We start from the raw sequence: 18,950 nt of genomic DNA, 5'->3' as shown, positions 1-18,950 counted from the left end.
ATCTACTATTGCAAAAGACTGAGCTAGATTCAGGTACAGCGGCTTCCCTTTTGGCCGGCGTAGCGCATCTCATATGCGCTACATATAGCCTCACATACTAATAGATAATGTATAGTAAAAGTACCATAATCCAGATTGATATAGGGAAATTAGGAAAGGTGGAAAAATGGGGGCCGTTTCTGATGCCGACCAAAACACATAACCACCAAAAAGTAGATAATAAATGGACTATCTCGGTACTGATACGACGACAAAATTAATGTGGTAAAAAAATATATTGTTTAATACATATAAAACATACAAAAGTATTAAAAAATACACTGCAAACAACTACTGACGGGTTCCCCCGTAGAGTTTCTATTGGCGTGGAGTATAAGTTGTTTCCTCTTCAGGTTTCGCGGGATAAACCGCTTCTTTTGGAGGAGTGGTCCGATTGGTCAAAGCCGACCGGCGTCAACGCCTGAAAGATTCCCCCCGCGGCGGACAATCTCACGCTGTACATAGAACCATAAGATAAGATAATTGCAAGGGCTGGATGTATTATGGGGCGGTACAGAAGTAGGTTAGGAGCACAGTCAAAAGGTAGCTCCAACCATACAGATGCCACTGTAACTGTATGGGCACTAGTGACTTATCAGTCTACAAGACCCTGAGGCCCCGTTCACACGGTCGGACCGAAACGATGAGATTGAACCGAAGTTCAGTTTCATCGGACCAAACCGACCGTGTGTATAGGCCAAAATGTTAAAACATGCTTCAAAACCAAACCGATGGACCACTGCCCGATTGGACCAAACCGATGGTTAGTACAGAAAAGCATCGGTTCAAAACCCGTGCATGCTCAGAATCAAGTCGACGCATGCTTGGAAGCATTGAACTTTGTTTTATTCAGCACCTCGTGTGTTTGACGTCACCGCATTCTGACCCAATCAGATTTTGGACTGACGGTGTATACACATATCAGGCCGTACGGCCACTTCAGAGGTGAACTGATGAAAACGGTCCGACGGACCAGTCACATTGGTTTGGTCCGACCGTGTGTACAAGGCCTGAGTGGCAGGAAAGTCTGAACAGACAACCGCCCATCACATCAGCCCGTTATGGAGAGTCACTGCTGCTCACGCTCTTATTTAAAGCTGAACTCTAGGAATCATATTTTTGCATGCTTAATATAACTATGCATGATATCTAATGTCTGGAGGGCTACTGGGGATGCCGTATTTTACTGTATCAGTCCATGCTGCATACAGTGAGAGACACGATCTTCTGGGTACTGTGTGAGCGGCTTCCCATCTGCACACAAATCGCTCGCTTAGCACCCCGCTATTCAAAGATTGCCTTTTTTTCAATTCAGAGAAGGTATTTTTTGTATTTCAATGTTTTTATTGAGTTTTATTAAGTTTTAGAAGTATAAAGATACAACAAATTATATCTGTTATTGCAATAAAACAAATATACAATCATATTAAAGAAAGGTGTGTTTTTTGAGTTTTTTTTTTTTTTTTACTATAACGAGTCCTTGGACAAGGTGGAGAGGAGGGTTGGTGACCTTACAATCTCCTCCTCTTATAATCAGAGAATGCCTTGTACTGTATTCATTTAAAAAAAATACACACACACACACACACACACACACAGTGGAACCTCAGATTGCGAGTAACACGGTTAACGAGCGTTTCGCAATACGAGCACTGTATTCAAAAAATTTGACTGTAAAAAAAATTCTAACTCGATTTGCAAGTGTTGACTCGCAAACCGAGCCGGATTCAGGCCAAAGCGTTGTGCAGTACCGCGTTTGGCCTGAGGTGGGGGGCGCCGGAGCTGAGCGGAGCTGAACAGGCTGTGTTTGTTTGCCTCCAGCACTGGGGTTTTCACATGTCTAAATGCACCAGTGCAACACGGTGACAAATTGCACCCCATTGTCCACATTGGAAGTGATTAAATTTAGGGCTGTTACTGATCAAAATTTTTGTATTCGATTAATCGATAAAAAAAAAAAAAAACTAAAAAAAAAAACTATTAATCGACTAATTTCGATTAATTATAACGCACATACAGATCCAACTACTTTTAGCTGATCTCCTTGCAGGCTGATTCCCAGTGCAGATACCAACCACTGGAAAAATGGATAGCAGGATACAAAAAACACACAAAGGCAGCGCTCAATGGGAATAGCATTAACATTTTTATAGTCTTGAAGTAGGTAACAAAATAAATATTGCACTGGAGATAAAATCGGTGTAGCTACATAAACTGTAAAAATGGTGCGAGTAATACCAAACGGTAGCAAAAGCAGTCATAAAAACATGTAGCTAAGTATGATACTGGTATAAAAATGTGTACAATACCACTGCTGAATCTTAAAGAGGAGGGGTTAACATCAGTCCGTTGGCATGTAGATGTCCCGTGAAGGGAACTATCACAACTCCCAGTGGATGGTTGTAGAATCCCAGGTTGATAGAGGGAAGTGTAACAGCCCTTGCATGTGGCAGATAGTAAGGTCCCGCCGGCATGTAGATATGAAGGCACAGCAAAGGAGCCCTTCAGATGGACAAGGCAAGCCCACAGGTGTCTGTGACATCACCTGATCTCCGACGGAACTCCCTGAAGCCGGCGGAGAGGTGAGTACCAATCAAAAAAATTTTGATCGATCAAAAAAATTTTGATCGATCAAAAAAATTAAAGATTAATCGATGAATTAATTGTTAATTTCCACAGCCCTAATTAAATTGTTTATGAAACCGACTAAGTCTCAGTTGGAGTTGCACCAATTTTAAAAGTTGTTCCTGCACTACTTTTTGCAAGTGAAGTAGCACAATTTTAATGTCTCAATCAATGTGACCGGGGGCTTATTCTGTAAACATACTGGTAGTTTAATCAACTTCTGACCAAATTGGCAGTAGACTGCATATATCTACTGTATATGCCTGCCAAACTTAGCTAGGGACATTCGGCTGCAAGTTCCTCTAGGGCAGGGACTGACAAGCATGAATGTAGGATATATACACCACAAAGTGCTGTTGGTGGTTATGCTACATATAAATATCAGAGTACATATGTGGTGTTAATGAAGAACAGTGATCCTGTCAGTATTAATCCAGGTCTGAACAGAAGCAAAATGTCAGCAAAGAAAAATAAGAACATCAAGGTTTCTTTTCTTTTTAAATTACAGTCCAACAAATGAAAATGATTTTTAAGGTAACATCTGTTTTTCTGAAACCAATTTAAGTGCAATTATGGTAACTATCTACTCAAAAGACATAGCAAAGAGCAGATCTAATTTGTTGTAAATTGAAGCAGCTCATCGCCCCCCCTGGCAGAGGCAGTGTGTAAAAGTTCTTGGTTAGGAGGGTCATGGAAAGATCACATGCAACAGAGGTTTTGTATCACATCTTAAAATTACTCCGAGACACTGTAGTCTTGCAAATTGAACTAAACTTCCCTAATTCCAAGAAATAACACTGCAGTGAAAATTGGTTGTATGACTTTGAAAGAAAAATATTCTGTACATCTAAAAATGTCATGTAAGTGGAAAGGAGAAATAAAGATAAAGCACTATGAAATTCAACGTTGTGTACTCCGATGCATTGTTACTTTCATGTACATCATGGGGACTAATTAAATGTGTTTCATTATCTTTGCTTCTTGTATAAATGTTTAACAACTATTTACCAAATGCATGGAGAGGATCAGTGTAGATGGGGAAGATAGATTCAATGTGCCCCCTTTTATCACATTAAAGTGTTTAGGTTCAGCGTCACCAAAAAGCACACCATGCTGTTCCATATGAGTATATCAGCATCTTGTGCTAAACCCACCTACCTGCAAAGATTCTCTCTGTTTAAAGAGGAACTTCGCTCACTCAACATTGACCATTTTTAATCCTTATGCTGCCAGCATTAGTAAATAGATTGTAAAGTACACTATATTACCAAAAGTATTGGGACACCTGCTTTTACACCCACGTGAACTTTAATGGCATTCCAGTCTAAAGCCTCATACACACGATCAGATTTCCTTCGGACAAATCCATGGAATTTTGTGCGAAGGGTGATGGCCGTGAACTTTTTCAGCCAACATACATGAAACTACAGTACCTGCCCGCTCGCTGCAATCTGAAAAACACATTTTCCTATTGCAGCGAGCGCGAGAAAGAGTGGAGTGTTCTCTCTCTATGGAGGGGACTTGTCAGAAATGCCTTCTCGCTCATTGGGAAAGGAAAAAACTAATTTTCCTTTCCCAATGAGCGACAGAGCTCGGCGCTGGCTCCCACAACGGGGCTCGCAGGTGTCAATCTAAATGATAAGAGGCGAGATTGGCACAATATTGCGGTCAGGTACTGTACATGTTTTTTCTGCTCTTTAACGCCACCCTTTAGGCAACTTCTGCTAATGTTGTCTTATGGTTAGCATTGGTTCGAAGAATGTGTGTTTGTACTTTGGATTTTAGTTTACACACGATTGGATAATCCGACGGCACACATTTGTTGTCGGAAAATTTGAGAGCATGCTATCCCACTTTTTTTGTAGGTAATTGTGACAACAATTGTCCGATGGAGCGTACAAACAGTTGGATTATCTGACAAAAACCCTGCCATCACACAATTGTTGTTGAAAAATACGATTGTGTGTACGGTTCTTTAGTCTGTAGGGTTCAATATTGAGTTGGCCCTCCCTTTGCAGCTATAACAGCCTCAACTCTTCTGGGAAGACTGTTCATAAGGTTTAAGAGTGTGCCTATAGGAATGTTTGACCATTCTTCCAAAAGCACATTTGTGAGGTCAGGCACTGATGCAGATGAGAAGGTCTGGCTCGCAGTTTATGCTCTAATTCAACCCAAAGATGTTCTATCGGGTGCGGGCCAGTCAAGTTCCTCCACCCCAAACTCGCTCATCCATGTCTTTATGGACCTTGATTTGTGCACTGGTGCCCAGTCATGTTGGAGCAGGAAGGGGCCATCTCCAAACTGTTCCCACAAAGTTAGGAGCATGAAATTGTCCAAAAAGACTTCAGCTGGAACTAAGGGGCCAAGCCCAATCCCTGAAAAACAACCCCACACCATAATCCCCCCTCCACCAAATGGTTTGGACCAGTGCACAGTGCTTACCCCCTGTCCCTCCCCCACTCATGCTACTGTGCTGCCAATTCAGGTTGGGATCCATAGCTTAATCAATTATGTAGGTCTTATTCAGTCCTTCCAATTAGGTCTCAAAATATTGATCAGCCAAATAACACAAGTTCAAATAAGCCAATCAACTTTTCATTGATTTAACTACCAAATGCAGAAAAGCTGGAAATTAATTAGGCCCAGCATGGTATTTTCAGTGTAACTTTCAATTTAAAATCAGCAAAATGTATTCTATGCGCTTAAAAACAAAAAATGTGTGCAAAGTCTTTTATTTCCTATTTATCAGAAAGCATCTACAGGCCACGCAGCCTGTCACTTGCTATTGCTGTCCTTTTTGCAGTTTCTGACTTGTTCCCTGCCAAGTCAGAACTAGAGCTTTCCAATCTGCAAGTCTCATGCTCCCTGTTGATTGAAGAGCTGGTGCTCTGACTCAACAGTGCATGTGTTGGACCCTACAGAAAGATCACTGCTTCCACACAAAGATCATGCTGGCAGGGGACAGGCTTTTCTACTCTTGACTGTTGCTGCTTGCTAAAGACAACAAAAAAATTTGTTTCGATGCACCAGGAATGTGAAGCTGAATTTTAAGTAAACAGTTAAAATAATAATAAAAAAAAAAAATAATGAAAACAAAAAAAATATGGGATCCTGTTTACTGATCATATTTTTAAATCTATGTTAATCCAGGCATGAGATTTACACAGCACAGCCAGGCGAGTTACCCGACTTTTTTCTATTGCAGCTGAGCAATAAATCTTAGTAAATTCCCTATCCCCAGGATGCAACTTGTCGATGAAAAATGCCTAGCCAGCAGAGCCTAACTATCCCTTAGTGCTGCTGATCCCTCTTTTAGAGAAGGTTTCAATTTATAGGAGACTGAAGGAGAGACAAATTCAGGATATTACAATTATCACATTACACATACTTTAAATGTTTTTAGAACATAACTGGTATTTTTTTTATATGTGCCTGAAATTAAAAAAATACTGACAATTAGACATCATGTTTGTTTAGCCAGACTACTATTGTGACCCTGACACAAGGCTGACTAGGATGTCATTTTATAGATCCCATTGTAAATGTTAAGTATAAAAAAAATATATAAATAATAAATAAATTAGATTCACACTGAAGGCATCGAAACTATGAATTAACACATGTGGAATTATACATAACAAAAAAAAGTGTGAAACAACTGAAAATATATTTCATATTCTAGGTTCTTCAAAGTAGCCACCTTTTGCTTTTATTACTGCTTGGCACACTCTTGGCATTCTCTTGATGAGCTTCAAGAGGTAGTCACCTGGCGCAGCACCCCATCACTCTCCTTCTTGGTCAAATAGCCCTTACACAGCCTGGAGGTGTGTTTGGGGTCATTGTCCTGTTGAAAAATAAATGATGATCCAACTAAACGCAAACCGGATGGAATAGAATGCCGCTGCAAGATGCTGTGGTAGCCATGTTGGTTCAGTATGCCTTCAATTTTGATTAAATCCTCAACAGTGTCACCAGCAATACACCCCCACACCATCACACCTCCTCCATGCTTCACGGTGGGAACCAGGCATGTAGACTCCATCCGTTCACCTTTTCTGCGTCGCACAAAGACACGGGGGTTGGAACCAAAGATCTCAAGTTTGGACTCATCAGACCAAAGCACAGATTTCCACTGGTCTAATGTCCATCCCTTGTGTTCTTTAGCCCAAACAAGTCTCTTCTGCTTGTTGCCTTTCTTTAGCAGTGGTTTCCTAGCAGATATTCTACCACGAAGGCCTGATTCACACAGTCTCCTCTTAACAGTTCTAGAGATGTGTCTGCAGCAAAAGGTGGCTACTTTGAAGAACCTAGAATATGAAATATATTTTCAGTTGTTTCACACTTTTTTGTTATGTATAATTCCACATGTGTTAATTCATAGTTTTGATGCCTTCAGTGTGAATCTACAATTTTCATAGTCATGAAAATAAAGAAAACTCTTTGAATGAGAAGGGGTGTCCAAACTGTTGGTCTGTACTATAATTATATATATATATATATATATATATATATATATATATATATATATATATATATATATATATATACATACACACACACACACACACACATAGATACAGTATCTCACAAAAGTGAGTACACTCCTCACATTTTTATTGAATATTTTATTATATCTTTTTATGTGACAACACTGAGGAAATTACACTTTGCTACAATGTAACAATGTAAAGTAGAAAGGGGGATTGGATAAGGAAGTGGGACTTTAAATGAAGCACATTGATGTAAAAATATCTAATTTATTGTACAAGTCATTATACCACATGATAGCAGACAGTTAATATCACATAATACACCTACTAAAGAATATAATTTAAAACACATGATAAAGAGAAACACGGCATATATTAGCTCTATGCATTTTGTGGATTAATGCATTCTTTAGGAGTATGCACGTGTATTGGATGAGTAATGCAATATGATAGAAAGAATTTCTATATGGTCCGACCCTATCAAGGAAAAAAGGATAAATATGAAAAAAAAAATCTTAAAAAATAAAATTACCGGTAACCCCCTGGGAGAAGTGCTCTCCCTGGGGGTTATCTTGCAGGTATGCTCCCGAGTCCAGCATTTGCTGCATAGACACAGAATGCCGGACTCGGCCCGGCCCCCCTCGTCATTGGATTTGGTCGACACCAGCGGGAGCCAATGGCTGAGCTGCTATCAATCTATCCAATCAAGAGCCAAGAATCCCCGGGAAGAGAGATACAGAGCGTCTCCGACCGAGGGAACGAACAGGCTCAGGTGAGTAAAACGGGGGGCTGGGGGGCCGGTCAGTGTCAGACTTTTTTTACCTTAATGCATATGATACATTAAGGCAGGGGTTCCCAACCTTTTGAAGAGCGGAGGCCACTTAAGCGACTTGGTAACTGGTCACAGGCCACAATGAGTGGGTGGATGGCAGCCCACTCTATAGAGCCCACTGAGCTTTTTTTTTTTTTTTTGCGGATCGGATTGGAGGTAGGCATTTGTAAACGGACACAGATTTACATCTGCCACTCCTTAGAGATGAACAGAGGGTCTGATCGGGTTGGATGGACCATTTGAAAGGGTCCTAAGGCTGCTTTCACACTGATGCACCGTTTACCCACTTTGCTGCAGGTTAGCTGCACTTTGCCATAGACTTCTATTATATCCTGTAGGTGTGATGCACTTTCAGAAAGCTCACCAAACTCGCAGGCAATAACAGAAGTCTATGGCTCAGTGCAGGTAACCCACAGGTGCACTTCTGTGCACCTGTGAAACATTTTGAAAGCAGCCCAGTAACCACTGCAGAGCACATATGCCCATATATACACTGTGATTTTAGTAATAAACTGACCTTTAACCACTTAAGACCCAGACCAAAATGCAGCTAAAGGACCTTGCCTCTTTTTGCGATTCGGCACTGCATCGCTTTAACTGACAAATGCGCGGTCGTGCGACGTGGCTCCCAAACAAAATTGGCGTCCTTTTTTTCCCACAAATAGAGCTTTCTTTTGGTGGTATTTGATCACCTCTGCGTTTTTTTTTTTTTGCGCTATAAACAAAAGTAGAGCGACAATTTTGAAAAAAGTGCAATATTTTTTACTATAATAAATATCCCCCAAAAATATATAAAAAAATAATTTTTTTACCCAGTTTTGGCTGATACGTATTCTTCTACCTATTTTTGGTAAAAAAAATAAAAAAATAAAAATCGCAATAAGCGTTTATCGGTTGGTTTGTGCAAAATTTATAGCGTTTACAAAATAGGGGATATTTTTATTGCATTTTTATAATTTTCTTTTTTTTTTACTATTAATGGCGGCGATCAGCAATTTTTTTCGTGATTGCGACATTATGGCGGTCACTTCAGGCAATTTTGACACATTTTTGGGACCATTGTCATTTTCACAGCAAAAAATGCATTTAAAATGCATTGTTTATTGTGAAAATGACAGTTGCAGTTTGGAAGTTAACCACAAGGGGGCGCTGATGGGGTTATGTGTTCCCTGAAGTGTGTTTACAACTGTAGGGGGTTGTGGCTGTAGGTGTGACGTCATCGATTGTGTCCCCCTATAAAAAGGATGCTGCAGCCACAGTGAAGAACGGGGAAGCCGTGTTTACACACGGCTCTCCCCGTTCCTCAGCTCCGGGGACCGATCGCGGGACTCCAGCGGCAATCGGGTCCGCGGGTCCCGGAGCTTCGGACCGGGTCTCGGGCGCGCGCCGGCGACCCACGGCTGGGTACTAGTACAGGACGTACATGTGCCCAGCCTTGCCATTCTGCCGACGTATATGTGCAGGAGGCGGTCCTTAAGTGGTTAATAACAGTATTTTATAAAATATATATAAAATATATTCATTTATTTTTTCTTAACATTTGCAGTGGGATCTAGAAAATGACAACTAGTGTACCCGAGGCCACTTTTTGCATCCTAGTCAACCTTGTGTCAGGGTCATCTCTTTAATAAAATATTTTTAAATAGCAGTCAGGCTGAACAAACATGATGTCTAATTATCAGTATTTTTTAATTCCAGGCACATTTTGTATTGGATATGATATATTCATTCATGATTACCATTATGTACTATAAAAATTACTTATACAGTAAATTTGATCTTTTTATATCTACGTGCTTCATTTAAAGTCCCACTTCCTTATCCCCCTTTTCTATTTAGATGAGGATGGAGGCACCGGACCTTACCAGGCCACCTCCTAATTCAAAGTCCCAAATTGTTCTTCTCTTTCTTTTCATATACAAAGTAACGTAATGGGCGTTTAGCGTGTAAAATTTGCTGTCCCCTCAAAGTAACTGAACACACAGCTATTAATGTCTAAACCACTGGCAACAAAAGTGAGCACACCCCTAAGTGAAAATGTCCAAATTGGGCCCAATTAGCCATTTTTCCTCCCCGCTGTCATGTGACTCATTAGTGTTACAAGGTCTCAGGTGTGAATGGGGAGCAGGTGTGTTAAATGTGGTGTTATCGCTATCTCTCTCTCTCTCTCTCATACTGGTCACTGGACATTCAAAACGGCACCTCATGGCAAAGAAACTAAAAACAAAATATTGTTGCTTTACATAAAGATGGCCCAGGCTATAAGAAGATTGGCAAGACCCTGAAACTGAGCTGCAGCACGGTGGCCAAGACCATAACAGGACAGGTTCCACTCAGAACAGGCCTCATCATGGTCGACCAAAGAAGTTGAGTGCACTCGCTCAGCATCCTATTCAGAGGTTGTCTTTGGGAAATAGACGTATGAGTGCTGCCAGCATGCAATGCATTTTTTTTTTTAAAATAACAAACATGTTATACTGTGCAGCTCGTTTTTCACAGAGTGGCCCCGATCCTGGTCTTCTGGGGTCCCTCGGCGGCTGTCTCAGCTCCTCCCCACATCAGCTAACCCCCTTCATAGGAAGCTCTCTCCCAAGGGGGTTAGCTTGCGGGCGCGCTCCCGTGATATAGACACCTACTGTATCACGCGGCACGTCATTGGTTTGATTGACATCAGCGTGAGCCAATGGCTGCGCTGCTATCAATCATCCAATGAATGAGCCAAAAATCATGGTTGAGAAGCCTGCTCATTCACAGCGCGGGACCTTCAAGGGTTCAGGTAAGTAAACGGGGGGGGGGGGGGGGGGCTGGCAAACATCAGATGTTTTTTCATCTTAATGTATAGAATGCATTAAGGTGAAAAACCAAGAACCTTTACAACCCCAGATATCAGCAAAACACATTACTTTGTAACTACTGCTAAAATAAGGTCTGAATGACTTTATGGGCATTAGGCTGGGTTCACACTATACTACACAACATTAGTATGACTTTCATCCTACTTTGCTCTGACATCGGTCCTACATTGGTCCTACATCCATCCGACTTTCATGAACAGGATACTACTTTGATCCGACTTTGTGATAGTCTGACTTGTTCTTTGACCAATCAAAACAAACAATCACAGTGCGAGATAAATTCTCTTTACTGCTGCTGTAATCACAATGTCGGATGTCACAAGTCGGATAGTTAGGACGAGGATCCTACTTTGATCTGACTTCAATGATATTCAATGGGCTGAAGTAGGATCAAAGTCGGACCAAAGTAGTACATGGAGCACTACAGCAGACCGACTTGTGTCGGACCAGTTAAAACGGCTCCCATAGGGAAACATTGATTTTCATACGTCATGCGACATGAGCTCCTAATGTCAGAGCGTTTGTCGGACAAGTGTGAACCCGGCCTGAGGCCTTATGCACACTTGAGCTCAAACAGCTTTTACAGTCAGAAAATAAAACACATCACTTGTACGTTCAGAAAAGGAGCTTCTGAGCATAAACAAAATGTTCAAAAGTGCCTAAACACGCCTTAACGCTAGGCGCATTCCTGCATTAATGCATTTTAATGGCCAGAATTCTGAGCAATAGAATGTTTTAACACCAGATGCAGAAACATGCATAAACGTGTATGAACACAATTGCAAAAATGCGGCTTTTTACCATGGTTTTGCTGCTGCTAAACCCCTGTAGGAGAAAAAGCGTCAATAGAATACAGTTTAAAAATGAAAAGCATGAAAGTTTATCACATGGCAGGAATGTGAGCATAAATGTGCACATGAAGCATAAATGATCACATTCACTGACTTGGGAGGACTGCCATCACAAGGGATCTGGCAGGTCGGAGAGCTTTGTCCAATATTGTATTTATCTCTGCCAATGAATCACAGATAGCGATAACCCATTGCTCCCCGTTACTGCCTTAAGCCGAAACAGAAAATGGCACGCAGCTCAATCAATTTATAACTAGCAAGGGAGAAGCATGTGAAAGGAGCATTACACTGCAAGCGCACACAGCAAAATTCCATAGCACTCAGCCCTGCTAGCAGAAAACTGGTTTAATATAGTACCTGTTTTCTGGCATTTAAAAGAGAAGTATGGGAATTCAGTTTTTTTTATAAATTAGTCTTACCTAGATGGATGAATCTGTCCTCCGCCAGCTCTAACCACTGAGAACCGAGCGATCAAGCACCATGAACACTGGGCTTTTCATGCACACAGTATTTTCTAAGTAGTGCATGCATTAAGTTTGGTGCGACCAAGTGCGATTTCAGCTCATTCAAATGAATGGACTGAAAAACAAAATCACACTGCACTGAATAGCACAGGAATCGGCTTTCTGCCCTCAAAAATTTGCATATTTTTGTTTGTGCACATCCAAGCAGTTACATGTGTGGCAGGATGACTGAGTGGCCCTGGACACAGACAACTGATGCCCATGGCTGCTCATAGTGTACAGCCCTCTGTGATTGTGCATAAGCTCTAAGGCTGGGTTCACACTGTTGTGCGGAGTGGCTCACAGCTAAATTCAGACCTGAAGCGGACCATAAGAGGCACAGAGCCGTTCTGCAAGCCTTCCGGGAGCTGTGTGACCTGGCTCCATTGAGAGCCGGTTACACTCTTCTGGCATGCAAATTGGATGCGGAGAAAACCAGATCCAAATTTTTACCAGTGTGAACCCAGCCTTAAAAGCAGAGTTCCACCCAAAAATGGAACTTCCACTTTAAGTGATGTTGACCCCCTGACGTGCCACATTTGACATGTCAATTTATTTATTTATTTTTTTTTGGGGGGGGGGGGGGGGGGAGTGGGTACCCAGTTTTTACAGGTACCCAGTTTTTAAAGGCATCCAGCTTCCACTTCCTCCTCTGGCTCTGCGGCGCCGGAAGGAAGTTCACCTCTCCCCCCTCTCTCCAATCTTCTGGGACACACCACAGGTCTCAGAAGATTGCCCGCCTATTCACAGCATGCACTATTCACATTTATAGCTGAAGTACAGACACTGCAAAAAAGATACAATTATTCAAAGCCTACAATTTTCAAATACATTATTATGTTGCATTTTCCAACAAAAGTGTCTTCCTATGTTTATGAGCCTCCCAAAGATTATACGGCAGAACATGTGTGCTTTCCCTTGCCCTGATGATTGGGCTGCGAAGAGGAAAGTAGAAGTTAAAGCTGCGTGAATAATCGTTAAAAATGGTGATCTCGATTCAATCCCCCCTCACAATCTTAATCCAGCATTTCCACAATTTATGTGAACAGTGCAGAGCGGTTCTCTGCTCTGAGCTATCAAAAAAATTAAAAATAAAAAGCAGCCAGAAAAGTGTATCACAATATTGCTCAGTGCTGAGATAAAAAGAAACATTGTATCATTTGGTTCATTTAGATCAAAAAGGGATGAACTTCGGTCTGCAAATGAGGCCAGTTTAACCACCTGAAAGAGAAGTATAGGATTTTTTTTTATCCCATATTTATACCTACCTAGGTGGATTCAGCATTAGTCCGATGCTGCATCTGTCTCCCGCCGCCTCTATACTGAGAGCCGAGCCACCGATGACTCGGTTCTCTCACCTCGCCGAGCGGATAGCTGCTGCCTGTTAGTCAGCATCTCCCCTGCTCTGCTCCTCCATGCTCATTGGAGCACTGAGCTGTGGAGGGGTGGGGAGCAGCCATCTCATCAGCTCGCTGAGAGACCGAGACTGCCATCAGTCCAGGCACTTGGCAGATACAGACTTCCAAAGTCGGGATTTTGGACTGATCCTGGTGACGTCAACAGAGAGTGGACTGAAGTCCGCTCTCTGCTGAAAATGGGTCACAGGCGTGCAAAACAAATTGCACTCTTGTGACCCATGGGAGAAGCCCAGCTGAATGAGCTCAGGCTGGACTTCTTCTTTAAAGACTCAGGCTCCATGCACAATAGTGTTTTTTTAAGCGCCTAGAAGCTGTTATTAGCATTTTTACTGCTCTTAGAAGCTAGAAGTGTTATCCTATGTGTCCATGAACACTACTTTAGGCTATTAGAATTTTTTGAGCTTCAGTGTCAAAAAAGCTTTTGTTCCCCCTTTTTACTGCAAAAACTCGAATAAAACGCTAACGCGCCTAAAATGCTGCTAAAACACTACTACAAAAATATAGAGTGAAGGTGTTTTAGTGAGTCCTCTGTTGGATACGACACCTCATCTCAAACAATAGTTACAGAGTAGGGACATTTTGGAGGGGATTATGGTGGTGCCAAACAATGTACAAAACAGTATAAAATAAGACAATCAACAATGATAAACAACAAAGCATAGTTTATACATTAAGACATGAATGTTACACAGTTTCCCGACATGTTTCGCCAACTCTTAGGCTTCTTTAGGGGAGTGTTATGTCCCATAAGGTGATAATCAACGGTCTTCGTGAATAAACTGATGTTCTTCCAGTGATCTTCTAAACAATCTTCAAAAAGAAGCGCTTACCTCCTTGTATATGTAATGACTCCTTGGATATATATCTCTGCTTTCCTTGGTGATGTGTACCGACTGTATATCTCCTAGGATGGTTCCCATAAAATAGTCTCCAACTGTGCAGGCTATAGCCCAGATGTATCCCTCGATAATGCTCAGGATAGAAAAGTAAAGACTTCCCATAGTGAAGTATGTAATGTAAAAATTTAATAAAGAAAATAGAAATGCTTACAAAGGTATAAGATCATGTGCAAAACGAATTCCGCAATACTTCCAGTATTTTCCTAGTAGTTCCGGCCCTTACATGTTACGCCACGTCACTTGGCTTCATCAGAGGTGTCGGATTGGTTAAACGTCCTTTCATTTATACACGAAAAATACCGGAAGTATTGCGGAATTCGTTTTGCACATGATCTTATACCTTTGTAAGCATTTCTATTTTCTTTATTAAATTTTTACATTACATACTTCACAAAAAAATGGCTGTTACTAGGCAGATCTCCTAATCTGACACTTTCTTGTCCATCCACAGTGGGTCTTCTTTCTTCTCCTCATCACGCGGAAATGGGGAGTGGTGTCTTCTGGGACCTTGTGTGTGTCCCAGGAGACATCCGCCCATTCACAGCTCGCTCATTCGCAGTAGGGAATGGGGCAGTGAAGCCGCAACGCTCCACTTCCTGATTCCCTCACGCAGGATGGCAGCGGGACAGCTGTGACCCGAGCAATTGCTCGGCTTCGGCTGCTGACATCGCGGGCACCCATGACAAGTAAGTGTCCTTATTAAAAGTCAGCAGCTACAGTGTTTGTAGCTGCTGACTTTAAATTTAATTTATTTTTTTAAGCCGGACCACCGCTTTAATACAAAGTATGGTCCACTGTTGAAAGCATCAGGAAACCCCCCCTGGATTAGGCCATGCAGCTATTTCTGGATTTCATGGACACAGGAAGTGGACACAAAGAACTTGCAGGAGTGATACAAGGTAGAACAAACAATAAAAAAATAAAAAAATAAATGTAAAAATCTTTTTTTTATGTGTTTAGGATAGACTTTTTTTCAACAAACTAAATGTCCTTCATTCAGGGTTTATATCTATCTTAAACATATAGCAAAGGGAGGGAGCTGCAGGATGACAGCTCCAGAGCAAATTATCAGAACCACAATATTGATCTCACAAGGTTTTCAATCATATCTCCCGAAATACAGTAGACCAAAGCTGTCTGAAAACAGCGCACTCATGAGATAGTCTGGCTGTTTTACCCTCACTACCAAATCTCCATACAAATGAGCATTAAAAATCACCTGAATTACAATTCTACTACATTGGCCTTTCTGCTCATGCATCAAAGAAATTATAAAAAAGTGCCAGCAGAAACTATACGTTCTTCTTAAAATACAATGAGCAGCATAATTTTTTTTTAAGCACTATGTCCTTTTTATGTTTAAAAAAAACAAAAAAATGTGCAGAGGGAAATTGGAGTTGCTCACTGAATTTTCTCCACGAATAATGGCCCGCAAAACATATGCTGCTGAAATTACATTAATACCTTGGATCACAATGGAGCCAAAGCTTACTAAGTGGGGACAACCCGTAACAATCACTAATGCAGTAAATTTTAGAGCCCAAACTTCTTAAATTGCTAAGTGGTTGGAATGTGTTCTGGCTGATTGAGCCCCAGGAGGTCGGGTTCACATAGGGACTGTCTTTCACATTTTAAGACAGCAATTGCACCACATAATTCTGCAACGTGGGCTCATTCTAATTACCTTGCTTGCAGCAGCCCTCTTTGTGTCCTTGAGTCTGTCACCGGCCCTGTTCAGGCTTTCTTGCTGCTGATGGACTTGAGATTCCAGTGCTTGCGTCTCCCTGGTCTTTTTATGCAATTCAGATTTCAGGATCCCCAGTTCCAGGTTTAGCTCATTCATCTTAATGTCACTGCCGCTAAGCTGTAACAGATTGATGTCAGATATGTTAAAGTGAAATATGCTATAAACAGATGTTTTTAAAAAGCATCATAATTAGTTTGTGGTATTGGGATTCTAGCAAAGCCATGTGTCTGACAGAAACTCAGAATAACTTCAGCAAATGGGAATCATGCAACCGGAATCAGACCACGGCCTGTATTGTTATAGAGTAATGAATGGGTGTCTGCATGTGCTCAAAATGGAACTAAAATGTGGTCATAGCTTCTGGATCTAATTAATTACAAACAAGAACCACTTGGCTGATCTTGTCATCATGTCTTGTTGTTGTTTTCCACAGTTATGTTTACAAGTATGCTGGGATTGCTTTGCTCCGGGTCTCGGCTGAGACTGCACACCAGATTTAAAGGGCCACTAACCCATAGGCAGTAGGGATGTTAGAACTAAAGGGAAAGCTTTATTTTTAGTTTTAGATAGGGTGAAGAGGGATTAGAACTCCGGTCAGTTTTTATTGCAGTCTGTGTCCCCGTTAGGGTAAGGTGACCAGATTTTTTAAAATAAATCCGGGGACATATTTTTTCTTTACTAGTAATGGCAACAATCAGCGACTCTCTGCCCGTCGCCGCCTGCCTCACAGCCTCTCAAGTCTTACTCTTCGGGCCCCAGCTACTACTGGATGGGGAGCGGAGGAAGATCACTCTGCCAAGGAGGGCAAGGAGATAGGCAGGTGGCTGGCAAGGATTTGAGCCAAGGCAGAAGAACATGCGAGCAAAGCTGAATGGGTATGCGCCCGAAACTGAAGAAACATTCCCTCCGCACCGACCAGCACATGATCATCAGAAAGGGGCACAAATAATGAGAAAAATACAACCCCCCTATGCTAGTAGGCACGGCGGAGCGGGGGGGGGGGGGTGTAATTCTATTTTTATTTTATTTTTTATTCTGCACCGACTTTCTTTTTTTTTTTTTTTAAAGGTTATGTTTTTTAAAAACAATAAAAAAAAAAGTTAACAAACAAACACTACACAGGTGTATTATCCTAGCGAACATCGCTTCAGTCAAAGTGCAATACAAATACTCGGGTATACAGGTAAACATTGTGAAACAGCATACAGAAAATATCATCACATAGCACAATCTAACCTAGTCAGGGCCTAGGCACTGGCAGTTCTGGAACCATAGTATCCCTATTAAGAGCTGTACCCTAGGGGGCAGGTGGTATGGTACTCTGAGTTAACCCAGGAGTCCCATATTTTGGAGAACTTTTTTGGGCATCCTCTAGCTTCGTATGTTAACTTATATAATGGTATCGCTTGGTTGACAATGGTAAGCCAAAGCTTAATGCACTGACTTTCTTTGAAATTGCCCCTGCCCCCTATTAAATCCAATCTGGGGACAAAACCAAAACCAGGGACTTGGTCCGGGGACAGTGTCCTCAATCAGGGGACTGTCCCCTGAAACTGGGGATGTCTGGTCACCCTACGTTAGGGACATTCACCCTCTCCATTTGTCATATTTAAATGTTATCACTGAAAGTACAAAATCCCAAATGTTGGGTTGTCCCCAGAAAAGTAATAGAGGGGAAATCTTCAATGGGGACACTAGTTCTGGTGAGCTGGGGGCCTCCAAGAGATTCTCTTAGTTTGCAGGGATTTCCCCTTACTTTCTGTTTTGGCTATGGAAAATCTCCCCAATGAGACAAAGATGGCAAAAATAAACCTTACAGGGGTTATAACCCTCCCTTACTCTATACAAAAATGAAAAAGAAAAATTGCCTATAGTTCTACTTTAACCTTAGGGCCGTCATTATACTGCGGCAGACTGGCTCTCCTGCGCGAATCGTTGTACATGTATGTAGGCCGCTTTAACAGCGATAGTGGGCATGCATGGCGCGACGCCGGAGCTGATGCGCGCGGCCGTCGCCCGCGATGTCCACTAGCCACCTACAATCACTCCACAGAGAGCCAGGACGGGGATCTGTCAATGTAAATAGACAGATCGCCGTTCTGACAGGGGAGTAGAGAGAGATCTACTGTTCCTAGTGATTAGGAACTAGGGGTGCAACGGATCAAAAAACTCACGGTTCGGATCGTTCCTCGGATCAGAGTCTCGGATCATTTTTCGGATCAGCAAAAAAAAAAAAAAGTGCAGTGGCGCCACTAGGGTTGGTGTCACCCAGTGCAGAAAAAAATTGTGTCACCCCCCCCCCCTCCCACCAACTATAGTCCCCCCTCAGTAAAGAACCCCCTCGGTGCAGACACCCCCCCAGGTAGTAACAGGCAGACACCCCCCCCCCAGGTAGTACAGGCAGACAAGCTCCCCCCCAGGTAGTGCAGACAGAACCCCCCCCCAACCTAGTACTCCCAGCGGTGTGTCCCACGAGTGCTGGCTCCTCCTCCTCTGTGGGTGTAAACAGAGAGGAGGGCCGCCGCCGGGTGTACCAAGATGGCCGCGGTTCCGGAGCTAGGTCAAAGCCGCGGCCTTTCCTAATGTTATGGTCGCGGCTCCGGAGCTAGGCCGAAGCCGCGGCCTTTCCTAATGTTATGGCCGCGGCTTCAGCCTAGCTCCGAAGTCGCGGCCATAGGATTAGGAAAGGCC

The 18,950-nt window shown here is 42.3% G+C and overlaps 1 protein-coding gene across 1 annotated transcript in view; it reads right to left on the bottom strand.

Annotated features, from left to right (window-relative positions):
• The window catches only part of LOC120941176 (polyamine-modulated factor 1-binding protein 1-like), a 512,202-nt gene that overhangs the window by 473,573 nt on the left and 19,679 nt on the right, over positions 1 to 18,950 (bottom strand). Inside the window, exon 2 of the mRNA XM_040354465.1 lies at positions 16,197 to 16,376. Within this exon, the coding sequence (XP_040210399.1) occupies positions 16,197 to 16,355 (159 nt within the window). The 5' untranslated portion in view covers positions 16,356 to 16,376. The remainder of the gene's footprint in view (positions 1 to 16,196; positions 16,377 to 18,950) is intronic.

The sequence above is a fragment of the Rana temporaria genome, chromosome 5 (genome assembly GCF_905171775.1).
Source record: "Rana temporaria chromosome 5, aRanTem1.1, whole genome shotgun sequence".
Lineage (NCBI taxonomy): Eukaryota > Metazoa > Chordata > Amphibia > Anura > Ranidae > Rana > Rana temporaria.
Note: the sequence above shows the minus strand (reverse complement) of the source record. Positions and strands in the feature narration are given on the sequence as shown.